Here is an 18,775-nt window from a genome sequence, read left to right on the forward strand (position 1 = left end):
AAAAGAAGTGTTACTGGCAAGTGCCACAAAATCTCAGAGCAGTAAGTCCTCCTAGTTCTGGTACATGGAAGCAGTTAGGAAAGTAGATAACCAGTGCTCCCTTACTTCTAAAAACTGGAGTTCTTACTAAAATTCATTTTGCAATGTAATCTGACTCAGCTCATTTCAGAAGAAATTAGCACCAAGGATAGGAGATAATATCTGAGATTTGAGGCAGACCCGTATACTCCATCAAGACTAGGAAGGAAAGAAATTCGAAGAATTCTTTTGTTAGGAACAAAAGTATGCTTCTATCAAATCCCATACCAAGATTTCCAGGACGCTTATTAAAACTTAAAACTCAATTGCCCAAATTATGCTTTTCTTAGGATAAAACTACTTTTCTCACAACCTTATTGTTGACCTTTTGTCTGATAATCATGGTGCTTATATGTATGTGTTTCTTTATAACATGTTTCTAACACTGTTCAGAAGAGGAGAATGTATAAATAATAAATAACCTTATTACTAGACTTATCATAACTAGTTTCTTTTTAATCCACTTTCAGCCATCTGTCAGCTATAAACTGGAATCTATATAAACTCAATGAAGGACTTTTTATTATTTGGAAGCTAAAAGAAATTGTTCTTTTGTATATTTATACCAGCACACTCTCCGTGAAGAAACAATGGTAGTGATGACTGAAGATATGCCTTTGGAAATTTCTTATGTGCCTTCTACTTATCTGACTGAGATCACTCATGTCTCACAAGCCCTATCAGAAGTGGAACAACTTCTCAGTGCTCCTGACCTCTGTGCTAAAGAGTTTGAAGACCTCTTTAAACAAGAGGAGTCTCTGAAGGTAAAAGAAAAGGCAATTTTATTTACATTTTACAGGATGATTGCATTGATTCTTTGTCGTCTGAAAATGATTGGCTTGCATTCTATGCATAATGAAGACATTTTGTTGCACAAAATTCATAAAGCTGAAAAAGTAACTTCAGAAATCTGAACTAGAAATACTCCCATAAATTTCAAGAGATAGTGTGTAATGCTTAATGTGAGGTGGACTTCCATAATAAAGAAATAGACTTAAAAATGTTCACGTGACCCCAGAACAGAAAGAAAGAGTTAAAAAAGGTAGTTACTCCTCCATCAATATATTTCTTTCTTCTCTTCAAGGATAGTCAATTAGACGGGATTTTAAATGATATCTATTACATGTTGTTTTAGATTTACATTTCCCTTATATAATGTGTATTAATTTTAAAATTATTTTTACTCTTGATATTATATGAAATAGTATGGAATAGAAATCAGTAAAATAAAATCAGTAGTACATTCTTGAGCACTCCAGAGGTTCAGACAGAAAGAGCACAAGTATAAGACCAAACTAGACTAGTCAGACCCTATCTAAAAATATAAACAGGTGCTGTAGCTCAAATGGTAATGTATTTGCTCACTGGTGGGAAAAAGGATTCAAGGATGTTAAATATATGTATGAATGTATGTATCTATGTAGTTGTGTATAGAGACAGTAAAATGAAACACAACAAAGACTGAAAAAAGGCAAACAAGAGTAATTAAAACATAGTGAAAGATTAAATAAGATCAAAGTTCATTGGGTATATATATGAAAATGTCACAGTGAATCCTCTTTATGATAAAATGTTCACTAATTCAAAAATAAAACAATGAATGAAATGAAATACATATGAATGAAATGAATACATATTCTCTTTAAAACTATCATCTACAAGCTTTCAATTAAATTCAGTATTTTTCAAGTTACCAATAGCATATTACTGAATTCTCTACCCAAACAAATCATGGGGAGGAAATAAGCAATACATTTTGGAAAGCAATGTCTGAAGATGAATGAATGTATCACCAAGAAAATGTACATAATAATGTGTCCTGAGATCATTTTTGTGATCATACATTTCACACTCAAAATGAAATATCATAGTGTAGCCAGAGCTTGATATTTTTCCAGTGCAAATGATATAAGATTACCAACAGAAGTGTTTGTTATCAGAAGTACATATTAGTTGAAGTATTTTATATGCTAAATGATTTCTTGGGAGCTTGTTGCATACCACACATTTGTCGGCTCACATTATACAAATAGATAATGTTGTTTATTTTGGAAATCACTGTTTCAATAGCTTGAGTGACTTGACTTTAATATTGTATAATATCTCAAATAAGCTATAGAATTACACACTAAAATAAGAGCTACATGTATCTCTGAAACTAGTCAATCCATTTCAGTATGATGCAACTTCTTATTCAGTCTAGAGAAAAAAATCAAATAATTTGTGGATATAGTAAAGAAAAGAAATCCAGTCAATTGATGAGAGACATGTCAGCATACCTTTTAGTATTCACATTAGCTAATTTCTTGTGACAGCACAGTTTGTAAGTTCATCTTTGTCATTCAATATGTAAATTATTGCTAATCAGCTACCATTCATTTCTACTTGTGCTTCTAGAGATATTGGTCAAGAGAGCAGTGACCCTGAATTTATTAAATTGACCAGTGAATATCTTTGTCTCCATACCTCTTAACCTGGCACACTCAGAATGACAGAACGCTGGCTATACTCATAACTCATCATTTCTTCCTGATGGATTTAAAATTATTATAACTGACACTAACTGTAATCACATTGATCACTGTGGTTTGATAGAAGATACTATGGCAGATTTAATTTAGCTGGATTATTGAATCCTCAGGAGATATATTTATAGGGTTCCTTCTCTGTCCCAACATATTCAAAGCAGGCAAATAGGCTCCTACCTTTATGGGCTTTTGGAAAGAGGATAATTTTGAGTTCAGTCTTTTCAATGAGTATGTATTTCTTCTTTAAAGGCATTCATCATTGTCTTTATCCAATAGTCAAAACAGAATAGTAGTGCATAAATTGTACAGCTGTTGGGTAGAATGTTATGAAATTAAATTGTGGCTGATTTTATTCCCAACAGATCTGCATGAGTCAAATTTCCCAACTGTAGCAGTTAATATATATATATATATATATATATATATATATATATATATCAGTAGTATATATACATATATTTCTTGAAAATGTAATACAACACAATGAGTAATAAGTTAAAATTATTTTCTGAACAGCATAACTAATACAGCGTATACAGTTTCAATACATGTATTAAATTAGAAACCTTTCTGATCATTTTGATAGACTGTAGATAAATGCCTATCTACATCTAATAGCTCATACATAGCTAAGACATAACTAGAGATGAATAAGAAACATATGAATATTATATAACTCTTATTGCAGTAAATATTAACATTGGTAATCAATTGTGTTGGTTTATATGCTAAATATTAATATTATATGCACATTAATACCATAATTCTGTAAGAATCTAAATTTTTTGAAATTTTAAACCCTACTAGGAATAAATTGCTCTTTGGTTTTTAAGGCAGATTGCCTTGATAAAATTTGCCAAAGAATAATTAGTAGGTTAAATCATCCAGTCTTGCTTTGATGTATCTCATTAAGGCAGGACTATTAAAAGTTTTAGTGTCACAAGTGTCACTTACCACAAGTTTTGCTGTTGAGAGCTATAAAATATTTGAAATCTTGTCGTGAAAGTAGAAAAATTTCCATGTAGGATTTCAATAGGAAGAATTCATCCTAACATGTGCATATTCCTGATTTTACTGTAAATTGAAGTTTCCTCTTGGGACCCATCTATACCCTCTTTTCATTCAGCATTCCAGTAGTCTAACTAGCAGCTAGGAGTATGCCTAAATTTTCCTCCAATGTCAAGCAATATCAGAGGGATTTTGTTGAGTCAGCACTACTACTCCCTCACCCTTCAGCTGGAACTAATCTAAAGCATGATTTACACTCTTATGTAACATTCAGGGCCAAGATTATAATCTGCTTGTAGACAGTAAATTCTGCCTGATTCTGTGTTCTTTCCTGGCTTCTCCTTTCCAAGTGTTTCCTAGGATCATTCCAAAATAAATCATTTGCAGGTACATTCTAATATTCACATCTGCTACAGGAGTTCTACATAGAACAATTTTGAAAAAACATGACACACATATTATATTGTAAGCACTTTTCAACAGAAATCTTGAAAATATTACATGCCACTGGTATGGAATTCTCCAGTATTTCTGCTCCTCCCTCACTAAGGAGTCATTCATTCATTTGACTTTGCCATTGCCAAACATGATTTTTTTTGAAACAAAGAGCAAAGCTCAAATTAAAAATGGCAATTTGACATAATCTGCAGTAAACTAGCAATCAAGAACTTGAGCACTCTTTTACAGATTTTATTTATTAAGTAGTTTTCAAAGAGTTTTCAATTCAAAATGAAGATTTGTGAGTACTTTGCATCCTTATCAATTATGTACAACTATTTATGCAAGGAAGAAACAGCACAAAGTGTGTCAATGGCTGACAGACCATCATCAGTCTAGAATTCCATATCCTGTGCAAATAAATAACCTTCATAATGAAGAAGTTGAAACACTCTCAGAAAAATAAACTTAAGGATTTCAAATTACCTATATTTTCTTACTTATCTTACTCAAAACTCTGTAAAGTACCCAAAATTATTATAGCTGTTTTTATACATGAAGAAATTAAAAATTATAAATTAAGGAGCTGTATTAACACAATTAGTATTGGTGAAACAAGGACCTGTGTGTGTGTGTGTACGTACAAGGACGTGTGTGTGTGTGTGTGTGTGTGTGTGTGTGTGTGTGTGTGTGTGTGTGTGTGTGTGTGATGCTGGGAATCAAATTCAAGGCCTTGTATGTGTTAAGCAAGTACTCTCCAACTGAGTTACATGCTCAGTTGAGCATATAGCAAGGATTTTTTTTTTAATTTTTTTTTGGGGTCCAGTCATGGGGCCTGAACTCTGGGCCTGGGTGCTGTCCCTCAGCTCTTCAGCTCAAGGCTAGCACTCTACCACTTGAGCCATAGCACCACTTCCGGCTTTTCTCTTTATGCTTATGTGGTGCTGAGGAATCGAAACCAGGGCCTCAGGCATGCAAGGCAAGCACTCTACCACTGAGCCACCTTCCCAGTCCCATAGCAAGGATTTTAAACCAAACAAAATCTATGCTCTTAACCACCTTTCATATAGCTATCTAGTGCATTATGTTAAACCCAATGAAAATAAATTTGGGGAAAAATAAGTTAGAAAACTGAAGTCTCCCTGGCCTAGGTAGTAGAAAATATTCTAGAAGATTAACTCTACATGACTTCATGCCATTTTAAACAGAAAATATAGAAAGAAGAAAGGGTTAGGAACTAGTGACTCATGCCTGTAATCCTAGCTACTCAGGGAGCTGAGATTTGAGAATTGTAGTTCAAAGCCAGCTTGGGCAGGAAAGTCTATGAGAGTCTTATCTCCAGTTAACCACCCAGAACAAATGGAAGTGGAGCTGTGGTTCCAAGTGGTAGAGCGCTAGCCTTGAGCAAAAGAGCTCAGGGAGAGTACCCAGGCCCTGAGTTCAAGTACCAAGACCAACAAAACAATGAATGAACAGAAGGAAGGAAAGATGGAAGGGAGGGAGGGAGGGATGGAGGGAAGGAGGGAGAAGAAAGAAAGGAAGGAAGGAAAGAATAAAAAGGTGATAATAGAAAAGAAGTAAGGGAAGGAATTTAGGAAGACAGGCAATCATCATTTCAACTTTCTCATCTAAACTCATAAAGTTTTAGGACAAGTAATGACCTAAGGAGTGAGGATTCATTTGTTCCCCCAAAACTAAGTCCTTATCAGGTTCCAGGCACTGTACTAAATGCTTAATAAAACAGTGAACAAAACTAATGAATTACTGTCCTCACACAGATTTGAATATGACTGTCGCTTACAGAAAAAAGCAAACAAACAAGAATAAATACATGAATATTTTCTATTACAAGGTGATATGCATCTTGATAAAAAAGTATAAAGTTAGGTAAGAATGAACAGTGCTTCTAAATATTTGTGGATCTAAGTATGATGGCAAGAGACAGGATGGTAATTTTAAAGAAGAGTGAAAAGGATGTGATCAAAGTCCTTATTTGAGAAAGAAGGGAAAGAAAAATGGATGGGATGTAAATGAAAAAGGCAAGGGAATAATTTTTCCTATCTGGGTAGACAAATTGCACCGCAGGTGCAATGGTAAGCATATCTTAATGAGCCTATATTGATAAAGAAATAACAAGAAAGCCATAGTGGTTGTAATAAAATGGGTCAGGGGAAAGGAAGCACACAGGAGTTTTGTAGGTCCAGCTTATAGAGGGCTTAGTTGAGACTTTTCATTCTGGGTGACATGGAACACTTTCTAGGTTTTTGAGAAGATGACTTCCATGTTCTGCATGGTATTTTAAAGGGATCACCTTGTCTTCTGGATTTTAATTATAGGTAAGAGTTGACCAAGAGTGAAAAGAAGTCCTATTAGACAAGAGATAGCTAGAGATGACTTGGATAGGGGTGGTAGTGAGAAAATCTCATAATATTGAAGTAATTTCAAAGCAAAAATAACAAGTCTGTATATCTGCACAAAAATATAAAGTAAGCTCTACAGATTTTGGACTTTAGTAGAGTATCTTTGGTATTCTGTGGGCGATCCCTTGAGTGTTGTGTGATATCTTTTTAAATATTTTTTCGTATGCTTCAGTTTCCCTTTGAAGTAGGAAAAATAGTGTTGGAAATGTAGATGCTAACACACGGGTTAAGGTCTTTCTCCTTTGGAATCTATTTCATGCTATTTAAGCATGAATTTAATGGTGCCAATCACAGCTGAAGAGAAAAATAATGCCATGAACAAAGTGACTATATTTTTGGCTGGTGCTAGGTAAATTAAATAATAGCAGGAGGCACTATATATAAACAGTTTTCTGAACAACATTGAAGGAATACAAGTGTATGTTAGATAAAGTGTTGAATTTTTCATCAATATGATAATCATTGGAACAAAATTTTGCAGTCTTTCTAAATTAAGTAATCATGGGTCATGTAAAAATCTCAAAAGCAAGGTCTGATTAGAAAAGTTTTTTTGAGCTGGGTGCTGGTGGCTCACGCCTGTAATCCTAGCTACTCAGGAGGCTGAGATCTGAGGATCGCAGTTCAAAGCCAGCCCGGGCAGGAGAGACCATGAGACTCCTATCTCCAATAAACCACAGAAAACCGGAAGTGGCGCTGTAGCTCAAGTGGTAGAGCGCTCACCTTGAGCTGAAGAGCTGAGGGACAGCGCCCAGGCCCAGATTTCAAGCCCCACGACTGATAAAAAAAAAGTATTTTTGATTCTATTTAAACTCACAATCATCATAGTTTAGTACATGAAATACATAATTTTTATTAATGTATTATTATCCCAGTTTGAAAATTATAATTATATATAAACACGTTCAGTAATATAATTATATTTAAAGATTTCTCTAAAAAATCAAATTTAAATTAATATATTTATTCAGTTATAAATATTGATATTCATGCTTTTTATAACTTTTATTTATTTTGATTATATGTATGTAAATATTTACATATTCACTATAGTTTGAATACCACTTAAACCACTGCTATAGTACTTACTTTTTATTGATCTTATATTGAAAAAAATCATAGATATTCTATATATATTCACATTTATATGTGCTCTGGTCCAATTTTCTTTCTTAGTTTATGCTTATCTCTCTTCTATATGGTATTATTTATTCCTTTCCTTCACCTTTATTTTGTCAGTGTCAGTAATTGTCTTACTTTGACCCTCACATTACAATTTACTGCCAACTCTGCTATGAAATACTGTAAGAACTCGCTTCTACTCCTTTCATTCTCCTAACAAGATTATTCTGATAATCTCTATTCTACAAAGTCTGAAAGACAGAAAATCACATGGTAAAACTTAAAATCATGAGCCAAATTGCATTAATTTATGGGATATTTTCTCAATTCATGAACTCTTCAAGCTTTTATGACTGATCGTGATATTATCTTTGATCTGTGATATAAAATTGCCTATTATTTATGAAAAGATAATGTATCATCCATTGGAGAACAATTTGATCACAATATATACTTGTTTGGGAAGTATGTTTTACATGTGAATCTTAAACCATAAAGGAAAACATCAAAGATCAACTTCCCATAGAACCACTAAAAGTAGCTTTTAAAGTTTTTTTTTTTTTTTACAAGCTCAGAAAAAAAATCTAAGTAATAAGCATTGGAATGGCTTTTGGTTGAGCACTGTTCCAAACTTGATGTCATTAAATTAATTCCTGGTTGCTTAGATGAGTATGGTATATAAGAATTAGATTTAAACCAGGCCCAAAGAAACATAGGTCCCATGGTTTCCCTTATTTGCAATAACCAGTATATGTTTGAGACAAGCAAAAACGGTCAGAGAAGTTGATATTAGGCGAAATGAACCCCAAGATAAGGATTCAAATGTTTTTTCTTTCTTGCTATTGTTTCTAACATATGTATAAGATAGTTCTTTGTTGCTTTGTATGTCCCTCCTTCACGGTATAACTCCTGTTTTCACTGTATTTAATGTTGGTATAATTTGTGGAGGGGAAGGGAAACAACAAATTGTTTAAATAGGGATACATGTGGACCCATTGCAACAGTGAGATGTATAAGAAGTTATGTTGAAAAATGAACTTTACAACTTTGGCGTGGGAGGAGGGATGGAAAGGGACCGGAAGGGGAAACAAAGGAGGAGGCAACATTGCTTGATAAGAAATATACTGATTACCTTGCCCATGTAATTGTAACCCCTCTGTACAGCATTTTCACAATAAAAAAAGAATTAGGTTTATATGGAGTACTACCTTCGTCTGTCAAATAAACCCAAATTCCAAAGAGTGAAATAAACGAATTCTAAGTCTTTGGTTCTCCAATTTTGTTCTTTCAGTTTAAGGATAGATGACCTACCCAATGGCTGCTGTTACAACAGTGACAAATGGATTTCCCTAATACTTTTTTTCTGAAAAATGAAAATTGTCTTCTTCTCTGTTAAACATGTTACAACACATCTGAAGGCATTACTGATAGCTTAAACTATTGAAAGGTATTATTTTCATCTTCCCCAAACACAAACTAATATTGCAGGATGTTATAACTAATACCTTATACACACATGCCTTTAAATATAGGTAAAGCCATTTCTCTACAATGCTACATTTATCAAGATGGTGATACTGGCTTAGCAGCAGCAAAAGCTACACCTTTCAGTATTTTTAATGGATTGAAAATGAGCCATTCATTTTGATAAACATCATTTTATATGATCATATGCACATAGCTATTGAACCTTTGTGATAATCTCCTAAGAATATCCTTTGGTCTCATGGTGTGAGTGTCTTGTATAATTTATCATGTCCAAGTGTATATTTTATTGTGAAAATACTGTACAGAGGGGTTACAATTACATGGGCAAGGTAATGAGTACATTTCTTATCAAGCATTGTTGCTTCCTCTTTATTTCCCCTTATCATCCCTTCCCATCTCCCCCCACCCTGTGCTGCTGCCCCCACGCCCCCACCCTGAGCTAAAGTTTTAGTTTATTTTTCGACATAAGGTCTTGTACATCTCATTGTTATAATGGGTCCACTTGTATCCCTATTTAAACAATTTGCTTTTTCCCTTCCCCTCCCCAAGTTATACAAATACCTGTTTTTATTTTTTATTTGTTATTGTTTTGTAAAGGGGATATACAGACGAGGTACAGTTACATAAGTCAGGTAATGACTACATTTCTTTTTCAATATTGTTACCACTTTCCTCAATTTTTTTCCATTTTTTCAGCATAGGATCTAGTGAACATGTTCAACATAGTGTCTAGTAAACTTAAAAAAAATAATGACAAAGGGGAAAAATATCAGAAAAGCTATTGTTTCTATTTCTTGGCATTCATTTCAATAAATATCATTTTATATGATTATTGAAAAAAGAAAATGAACCATTTACTTCTTCCGACCTGTTTCCTATGATGACCTATATCCATCAGACACAAAACCAACAGGAACAAAAAACTAAAACACTATCTTGATTTTCTTCTGTACTACTGTATTACAGTATCTAAAACTTAGTAGGTACTCAGTGTACATCTTTCCCATGATTGAATGATAGTATGGCACATGGAAGTATGTATGATGTAACAGAAGGAAATAGAGCAAATTAGTTCCTCAGTTCCCTAAATTTAAAAATGAAAGAAAATTAGCATCTTTGTATTATGTACAAACCCATTGTATTACATTATCCATGCATGTGACTTCCAAAAAATGTACACATATGTCAACATAGAGGCACTTACTCTAGATTTGTACATATTGAATTTTAAGCCAATCATTTATGAGCATGTGTGGCAGAGAATCCACATGTAATTATAATATTGCTAACATTTTTCCTAATCCTTAAACTTTCCTGTATAAACGTGATAGAGTTTGTGAAAGCACTGGATTTTAATTCAAAGACAGCCTTAGACACTGACTGTGATTTTTAGTACTTGCACCTTTGAGCAAATCAGATGAATTTCTAAGCCTGTTTTCTTAACATTGAAATTGGGTCAATGACAATGCCAGACCCAAACTATTCATCAAGGCCGACTTGAAGATACAGTAAACTTAAGTTGGATTATGTAGAAGAATTCTAGATGAAGTACATAATTCGTTTCGTTTTTTGATTTATAAGTCCATGTTGCGCATCACATACTCAAATTCCTCCAAAGACTACACATAGAGCTCCCCTATGACCCAGTAATCCCACTTCTGGGCATTTACCCAAAAGACCACAAACAAGGCCATACTAAAGCTACCAGCACAAGTATGTTCATCACAGCATTATTCACCATAGCTAAGATATGGAACCAACGCAGATGCCCCTCAGTAGATGAATGGATAAAGAAAATGTGATATGTGTGTGTGTATACATACAATGGAATTCTATACTTCCATCACAAAGAATGACACTGCCCCATTAGTTAGGAAATGGAAAGACAGAAAAATCATATTAAGTGAAGTAAGCCAGACCCAAAGAAAGACAGATCCCATGGTTTCCCTTATTAGAAAAAATTAGTATACGTATAGGATAATCTTAGCATATGAGCAGAATAAATCATTAGCTATGTACATATGACCATATAATATGATGCTAAGTGAAATGAAATCCAAGACACAGACACAAGAGGTATTTTCTTATTGTTTTTAAGATACTATGTAATTTCTTGTTTCTTTTGTGTGTACTTCCCCTTATGGTATATCCCTGATGTTACTGTATTTTATTTTGGTAGTCTGGTATTGTTTATACATTAATCTGAATTAGGGAAGGGAAGGGAAACAACAGAATGGTGAGATAAAGGACAAAGGGGAACCAATGCAACAATGATACTCACAAAACAGTATGTTGGAAATCTGTACAACTTGGTGGGGATTGGGAGGGAGGCAAAGTAGGAGAAAAATGAGGGAGAGGGTAACAAATTTGATAAGAAATGTACTTATTACCTTACTTATGTAACTGTAACCCCTCTGTATATCACCTTAACAATTAAATAAATAAATAAATAAATAAAATAAGTTTTCAGGTAAAGAATCCTAAAACACAGTTACATTTAAGAATATGTTAAATATTGGGCTGGGAAGGTGGCTCAGTGGTAGAGCACTTGCCTTGCATGCCTGAGCCCCTGGGTTCGATTCCTCAGCACCACATAAGCAAAAAGGAAAAAGCCGGAAGTGGTGCTGTGGCTCAAGTTGTAGAATGCTAGCCTTGAGCTGAAGAGCTGAGGGACAGTGCCCAGACCCAGAGTTCAGGCCCCATGACTGGACCCGCCCCCCAAAAAAAGAATATGTTAAACATTTTAAAATTACGTATTCTTGAGTTAAATGTTAAACTGTTTGCAATTGATAAAATCTTCCAAAAAAAAAAAAGAAAATCTTTTATAGTTTCAATCTTTTCCCTTGACTGTGTTTCCAAAGCCAGCTTTTACTTAATCAGTGTTAACATTTTCTATTTATTTTAAATGCCTAATAAATAGCTCATTTTGAAATATTAACCTTGAAGTACAAAATGCAAGATAAATCTTACCCAGTCTTCATGTACCATGATATTTACCAAAAAGAAAAAATGTATTCTAATTTGGTTTTCTTTTGCTTTGTTAGTGATTTTGTTTTATTTTTTAAAATTCATATATGTTTAATTTATTTCTCATCATTAGGATAGTCTAATGAGCTTGCAAAAGAGTAAGAGAGGAGAGTTAGATTTATGCATTCATGATCAAGACAATCATATTAAATAATGGTTTTGATTTCCTAATCTACATGGAAAGCACTATGAGAGTAATTATGTTTCCCAAACATAAACAGCATGAATAATTGCATCAAGTATATCTACAGTATTGTCTTCCAAAATAGTCTTTATTAATTTGTATTCAGTTATACATAGTTGATACCTCTTTATCTTTGAACTTTCTTGGTTACTCAGAATGATTTTCCAAGCATTTATAAAATAATACTCATGGTTGTATAATTAAATGAAATAAAGTGTGTAAATTGAAAGGAAAGGGAAATATCTGAACCTCAATTTTTCATTCTACATGCTTAGCCATATTCACTTTTTGAAGTTTCCCTGGATTGTTTTATTGCCTTGAATTTTATTTTCTTTACAGTAAAACTACCTGGCTCATTAGATACATAAGACTTAAAAGCATATCATATTTTTAGACATATTGGAAGTATGGAATGCCACATGTCCAATGTTTAACTGAAAATACAAGAGATTACAGAAATCTCTTGCTATGAGCAAAGCCAGTAGTTCTATCAGGATTTTCTTTTGACGTTGTAGACATTCTGTAAAACTTAATATAAAATACATTATCATTAATTGACTTGTGACACTGTTTTCACATTAGTCAGTCCTGACAGAGTACAATCACTATGTTTGAACAACAGTGGGAGCAGTGCAGTGAAGGTTTCATGTTTTGCTTTTGTTCTTCTTTATGTTCTGTGGCATCTGGTAGACATGAGCAAACATAATTCTGAGTGAAGGACTTTGTTTGCTTTTAGGTAACTGAGGTACTTTGAAGAAACCATTGGAGCACTTAGAATATACAGATGTACTGGCATTTCACTATTTACTCTAATAGCGAAATAACTAGTAAAAGTGAAATAAAATAAATAGGGAGATATGTGAACAGCTCACAACATCTGTCTCGATCTGAATGTACATCGACAGTAGTTGAAGAACAATGTAAGAAATGCCTGCATTCAAATTAGTTGTTCACGAATAAATTCAACTCAACATTTTAAGGTCCACATGCTGTCCTTGATACTCAAATAAAGAGAAGTTATTTCTGCATTTTAGTAGATTATGACATGATGAGAAGGACATGTCAAAGTTGTACAAATAAATCAGAATGTAATAAAGGCAGAAAAGACAGATTAATGTTTATACAAGTTACATATTATTAAAAATCTTAACTTGATAATATCTGTAAACTCATGAAAGTATATTTGAGCTTATTTTGTGGTATACAATGGAGTAGATACCTGTCAATTATAGACATCCCTATTTAGTATTTGGATGATGACACTGAAGTGTGTATTGAATAATATTTTACATTTTGGATCTGGGGACTACCCATTAATTTCTATGACTACAAGAAGGTGTAGCAGAAATGACGCTATTATAAATATGGGAGATCATGCTGCAATTTTCATATTATTTGGGAAAAATTAATTGGTATATGTAAGAAAAGATCTTAAATGTTTTGATAGTTCTTTTTAAGGTTACTTTCACCTAAAAGAGTATGTTAATTGCTTTAGCACATTAAATTTGTACATTAAATTTAAAAGATATCATTATCTCCCATTCTTGGACTGTTTGATTTCTATCATATCTACTTTAGCACGCATATAAATAGGATTGCCATTTTGGTAAAGATAGGGCCTATAATGAAACTATGACAGCAAGGGAATTGTCACTTTACATTAAATAGAAGAAAAACTATACAGTAGAAATCTAAACTTAATGATAGAGAAAAGATCATAGTTACATTAAGTGTTACTTGAGACTCTATCTCACCTTGATTATTTGGAAAATAGGTTCCTTGTTTGTCTCCCTAGATAAACTGCAGTCCCTAGTTTCTCATGTTAGCCTGTTGAAAACATGTACTCTACAATACTTGGATAAACAAAATACTCTTGTGTTTAAACTATTTGTGCATATATCTCCTTTACAATGGGTTTTCTACTGGAAAGGAGATTTGTGTTCAGAAATATTTTTATCTCAAAATAGAGGTCTATTTTATTATATATGTGTTGTCAATGAATCCTTATGTAAACAACAAGCTTCTCAAATAGATAAAAAATCATTCAACAATGCTCATATATTTTTGTTGCTTCGTTTAATATCTGAATATTTTCTTCCAGTTATACAACTTCATTTTATTTTTCTCTATTCAAAGTGCATGAATTTTGGTATTAATCAATTTATCAGTGTGAATGTCAGTTGAAATGATATATCATATTTTAATTATTGAAGACATAAATTATATAAATTCAATTCCAAAGTCTTTCTAGAAGTTAATATTTCACTTTTTGTTTTATATATTAAAATTGTCCGGTTGCAGGAAAAGTGACTCAAAGCCAAAATTTACAGAATTACATTCTGGGAGTTAGGAGGTCAATTTATAGGAACATGTCAAAATTAAGAAGGGAGTTGACTAAAAAGTAGGTCCTTCATCATTTTGACATCATATTTTCTGATAAGATAAGGATCTTTTCAGAGAGAGAAATGGAGATGCTATATTGTATAGTGGTCCTAGGGAATTTTTCTATCACCATAGCAACTACATGGAGTATGGTTTCATTTTTAGAGGGTCAGAAACTATAAAGATCACTTATTTCTAGACAAACTAAAGAGTAAAAAGCTGTAAGAAATTTCATCTTTGACTTTAAACTATGAAAAGTGCTACAAAATTTTCTTTGGTACATAGACCAATTTTTTTTTCACTCCTAATGCCTGGGGGACAAAGGATGTGCTAGGGTTTTAAAAGTGATTTTCTGGCCTCCAGCCAATTTTGATAGCATTCTCAGAGAATGCACCAAGGAACTATTATCTAGATATCCTAGAAGTATGACAACCCCTGCCCCAGTTTTTGTTTTGACTTTTCTAATTTCACATAGAAAGTTTTCCTGTTTTTTCAACATGCTTCCCAGCATTGGTAAAACTGTTCATAACTCTATTCAGAGCAATTCTACCACTTTACAGAAAATTGAGTGCTCTTTGGAGACTCAGATTGAAATCAAGAAATTTGCAAGCTCACATCCTCAGAGACTAAACATACACACTGAAGCCTTAAGTGCATAATTTTTCAAAGCTACAACTGGACAACTTTTATGTTCTGGGATGTAAGATCATTCTCTTCTTTGTGGAACTTTTTCCTCCATAGGTACTCACAGGTAGGCATTTAAAGCATTTGAGCTCCCAATGTACAGATATATGTAGCTGATTCTGCAATATGAGTCAATGGAACAAGATGATTTCTTGTTATCAAGTAGAAAGTTCTTCAGAATAATTGACCTGGCAACAATGGACAAAAGGGATTTGTGATGTATAACATCAGAGGTTGAATCAGATTAACTGCTAGTGACATCAAATGGCATCATCAGGCAAGTTAAGGGAAACAGCAATGAAGTAGTGTTGATAAATTCCTAGCACATCTAATCTGGCTAGAAGGCCAGCCCTAACCCCAACAAAGTATCTAGGTTATTGAAAGAAGATAGTACACTAGGCACCAGTAGCTCATGCTGTCATACTAGCTATTGAGGAATATGAGATCTAGTGATCATGGTTTGAAGACAGCCTAGGCAGGAAAGTCCATGGAAGTCAAGTGGAACTGTGGCTCAAGTGGCAAAATGCTAGCCTTAATCAATAAAACCTGGGGACAGTGCCCAAGTCCTGAGCTCCTGCCCCAGGACTGGCACAACAAAATAAGATTGTAGTTAAATTTTACCAAATAAATAAAGATACCCTGTTGAGAGTCCTGCTCGAGCAGTGACTTTGAGAGTATTGGAAGCAGACCTAAATCCAATCTACCTTGTTAAACTTTTTATATCACCATTTTTTATTAGTAGTAGCTTTTTGTTCAATAAATGTCTGATAACAAATACAGAAAAAATATAGCATTAAGCTATTTCCCTTTGGTGAAAGAGGATGCCAATGAAAGTTTTCTCAGTCCCCATTTATACTTTCCACATTCAGAAATTTCTCTTGGTAAGATCATCAAATGCCAAACTGACTTTTCACTCCAAGTCATAGCTGCATTTGATTTGTTGGCAACTCTTCCTCCTGTGTGACATTCTTTCCTTCCTTGATTTTGAACTTTGCTTTTCTGGATTTTTTTTTGTTTTGGTCTGATGAAAATTTGCATTTGGGCATATTCATCTTTGTTGCTCTGGCTGTTCACAAACATTGATTTGTAGGAAGCCTTTCTTCTCAGTATTTTACTCAAAACCTTCCTCCAGCAATTTGACAGTCTTACATGCTATCCAAATACATACAAAAAAGGAGACTGAGAAGTAGCAGGGCTGAAAATACAAGGAAAAACTCAACTAAGGTTACAGAATGAAAATGGAGGAAATTTTCGGTTTAGAAACTGATGAAAATGAACTATTCATTGGATTCAAGCATGTTAAAGTTATTGATCTTCAGGGTAATAACTGTAAAAAGTCAATAATTATTAGGGGACCTATTATTTTATACAATATACATTAATACAAACTTAGAAAATAATTGTAACACTGTTTCTTCTAGAGCTGTTCATTTTTTTACATGGCAAATTTAATTGGAGATCTTTGATGTGCAGTGTATTTATAATGACATATGTGCTTGAGGTTCCTCAAAAGATTAAACAAAGACCTCCCCTATGATTCAGCAATCCCACTCCTGGGCACTTACACACAGCCACAAACACAGCCACATTAAGGCTACCAGCACAACCATGTTCATTGAAATATTATTTACCATCGCTAAGATATGGAACCAACCTACCCTCAGTAGATGAACAAATCAAAATGATGTAGTATATATACACAATGGTGTTCTATGTCTACATCCAGAAAGAATATTATTGCCCCATTTGTAAGGGCTATTTCTTTATATTTGCTTTCCATGGAAAGTTGATTCATTTTTTTGTTTTAAAATTTCTTTATTACAGAATATAAAGGACAGTATACAACAAATCTCAGGTCGGATTGATGTTATTTACAAGAAGAAGACAGCAGCATTGCAAAGTGCCACACCCACAGAAAAGGCAAAGCTACAGGAAGCTCTCTCCCAGCTGGATTTCCAATGGGAAAAAGTTAACAAAATGTACAAGGACCGACAATGGTAGGTAACATTTTCATTTTACTTATGATTTTACCTCGTTTCAGAAAATAGATTTATTTCGGTGTTGTCCATAGAAAAAGAGAAGAGAGGGAGAAATATTATCATTAGAGAAAGGTAATTGAAGAAAGGGAGAACATATAAAAATGAAGAGCTTAGATTAATGAACTAAAATCTGGAAATTATTTTCTACTGAAATTAACATTTTGTTGGACAATACATCATCCTCTAAATTTTCATGTAATGTTGAAAGTAGTTTTGCATTTAATTAAGGCATAAGAAATAGTTTTAAATATAAATGTACATATTTTCGCAAGTCTGTCTCCTGCATATTTATGGTAAATTAATACTTAAGTAATATATTTAAAATATAACTTATCATCCAAACATCGATTTTCCTTTATTGTTTCTGTTTTGGAGATTTATACTATATGCATTTTGTAGTTTCATGTCCTCTGTAATTCTTTTTTTACTACAGAGAATTTGTTAAGTATATCTAAAATTATTTTAATGCTTCTTTTAATTAAAATATCTGGCTTTTGATGTATTTTGGGGAAGAGTCACATACAATTTTTAGCTTTATTTTTCAAGAAGGTGAAATGTTTTCTCTTATAACTTTAGACGAAAAGAAATAATGTTCTCCAGAAACTAAAAAAAAAAAAAAAAACATTTCCAAGTCTCTTAATTTGAAGGCGATCTTCATTATTACCAGATGAAATAAAATCAATTGTTTAATAATTATCTGGAATGTTTCTGGTATCTCTTCTATCTTTCCATTGTTACCTAGCTTTACTTCTATTTTACTTATGCATTTTTAGTACATTATAAATTGAAATTTGTACTTCTGGCTTTAATTTCAATTGTCAGTGATGATTGTCCCTACTTTGTTTCCCATTATAACTCATCCATAGTTGTTTCCAAAAGCATAAAAGTTTTGATGCTATAACCTCACATGCCTGAGGACAAACTACAGAGCATTATAAGAACTTCACATGGCCCCTACCTGGTCACTTTCATGTTATGTAACTTAATTCCTGTCTCACAGCCTTCTCATATTTTATTCTAACAATATTAAATTTATTTGCTAGTCGCAAAATGTTTTGTGTTCTCTCTGGCTTATCTGTCCTTCAGGTCTCACCAGAGATGTTACAACCTTAAAATCTAAGATGATAAGTGAATCAGTATTTCTGAAAACTTGGTTATGATTTCACCACTTAATGTAACTTAATGTCAACAAATCCTTTTATGAGTGATGAGTGTTTGCAGCCTTGGTGGCTATCTTCAAAAGTATATTCTCCAATAGTACCTATAATATACCACATAGAAATCGACTTTAGTTTTTGCCTCTTGCAACAAGCTCCTTAAAAGATAGAAAAACCTATTTTGTGTGATTCATTCAATCTTACATAGAACTAAGCACAAAAT

General features: G+C 33.2%; 1 protein-coding gene across 1 annotated transcript in view; it reads left to right on the forward strand.

The window, feature by feature from the left end:
- Dmd (dystrophin) overlaps window positions 1–18,775 on the forward strand; it is a 1,242,252-nt gene that overhangs the window by 103,544 nt on the left and 1,119,933 nt on the right. Inside the window, exons 14-15 of the mRNA XM_042692421.1 lie at window positions 648–842; window positions 17,181–17,353. Of these exons, the coding sequence (XP_042548355.1) occupies window positions 648–842; window positions 17,181–17,353 (368 nt within the window). The remainder of the gene's footprint in view (window positions 1–647; window positions 843–17,180; window positions 17,354–18,775) is intronic.

This window comes from Dipodomys spectabilis, unplaced genomic scaffold (assembly GCF_019054845.1).
Source record: "Dipodomys spectabilis isolate Male_0828 unplaced genomic scaffold, ASM1905484v1 ptg000156l, whole genome shotgun sequence".
NCBI classification, from domain to species: Eukaryota; Metazoa; Chordata; class Mammalia; order Rodentia; family Heteromyidae; genus Dipodomys; species Dipodomys spectabilis.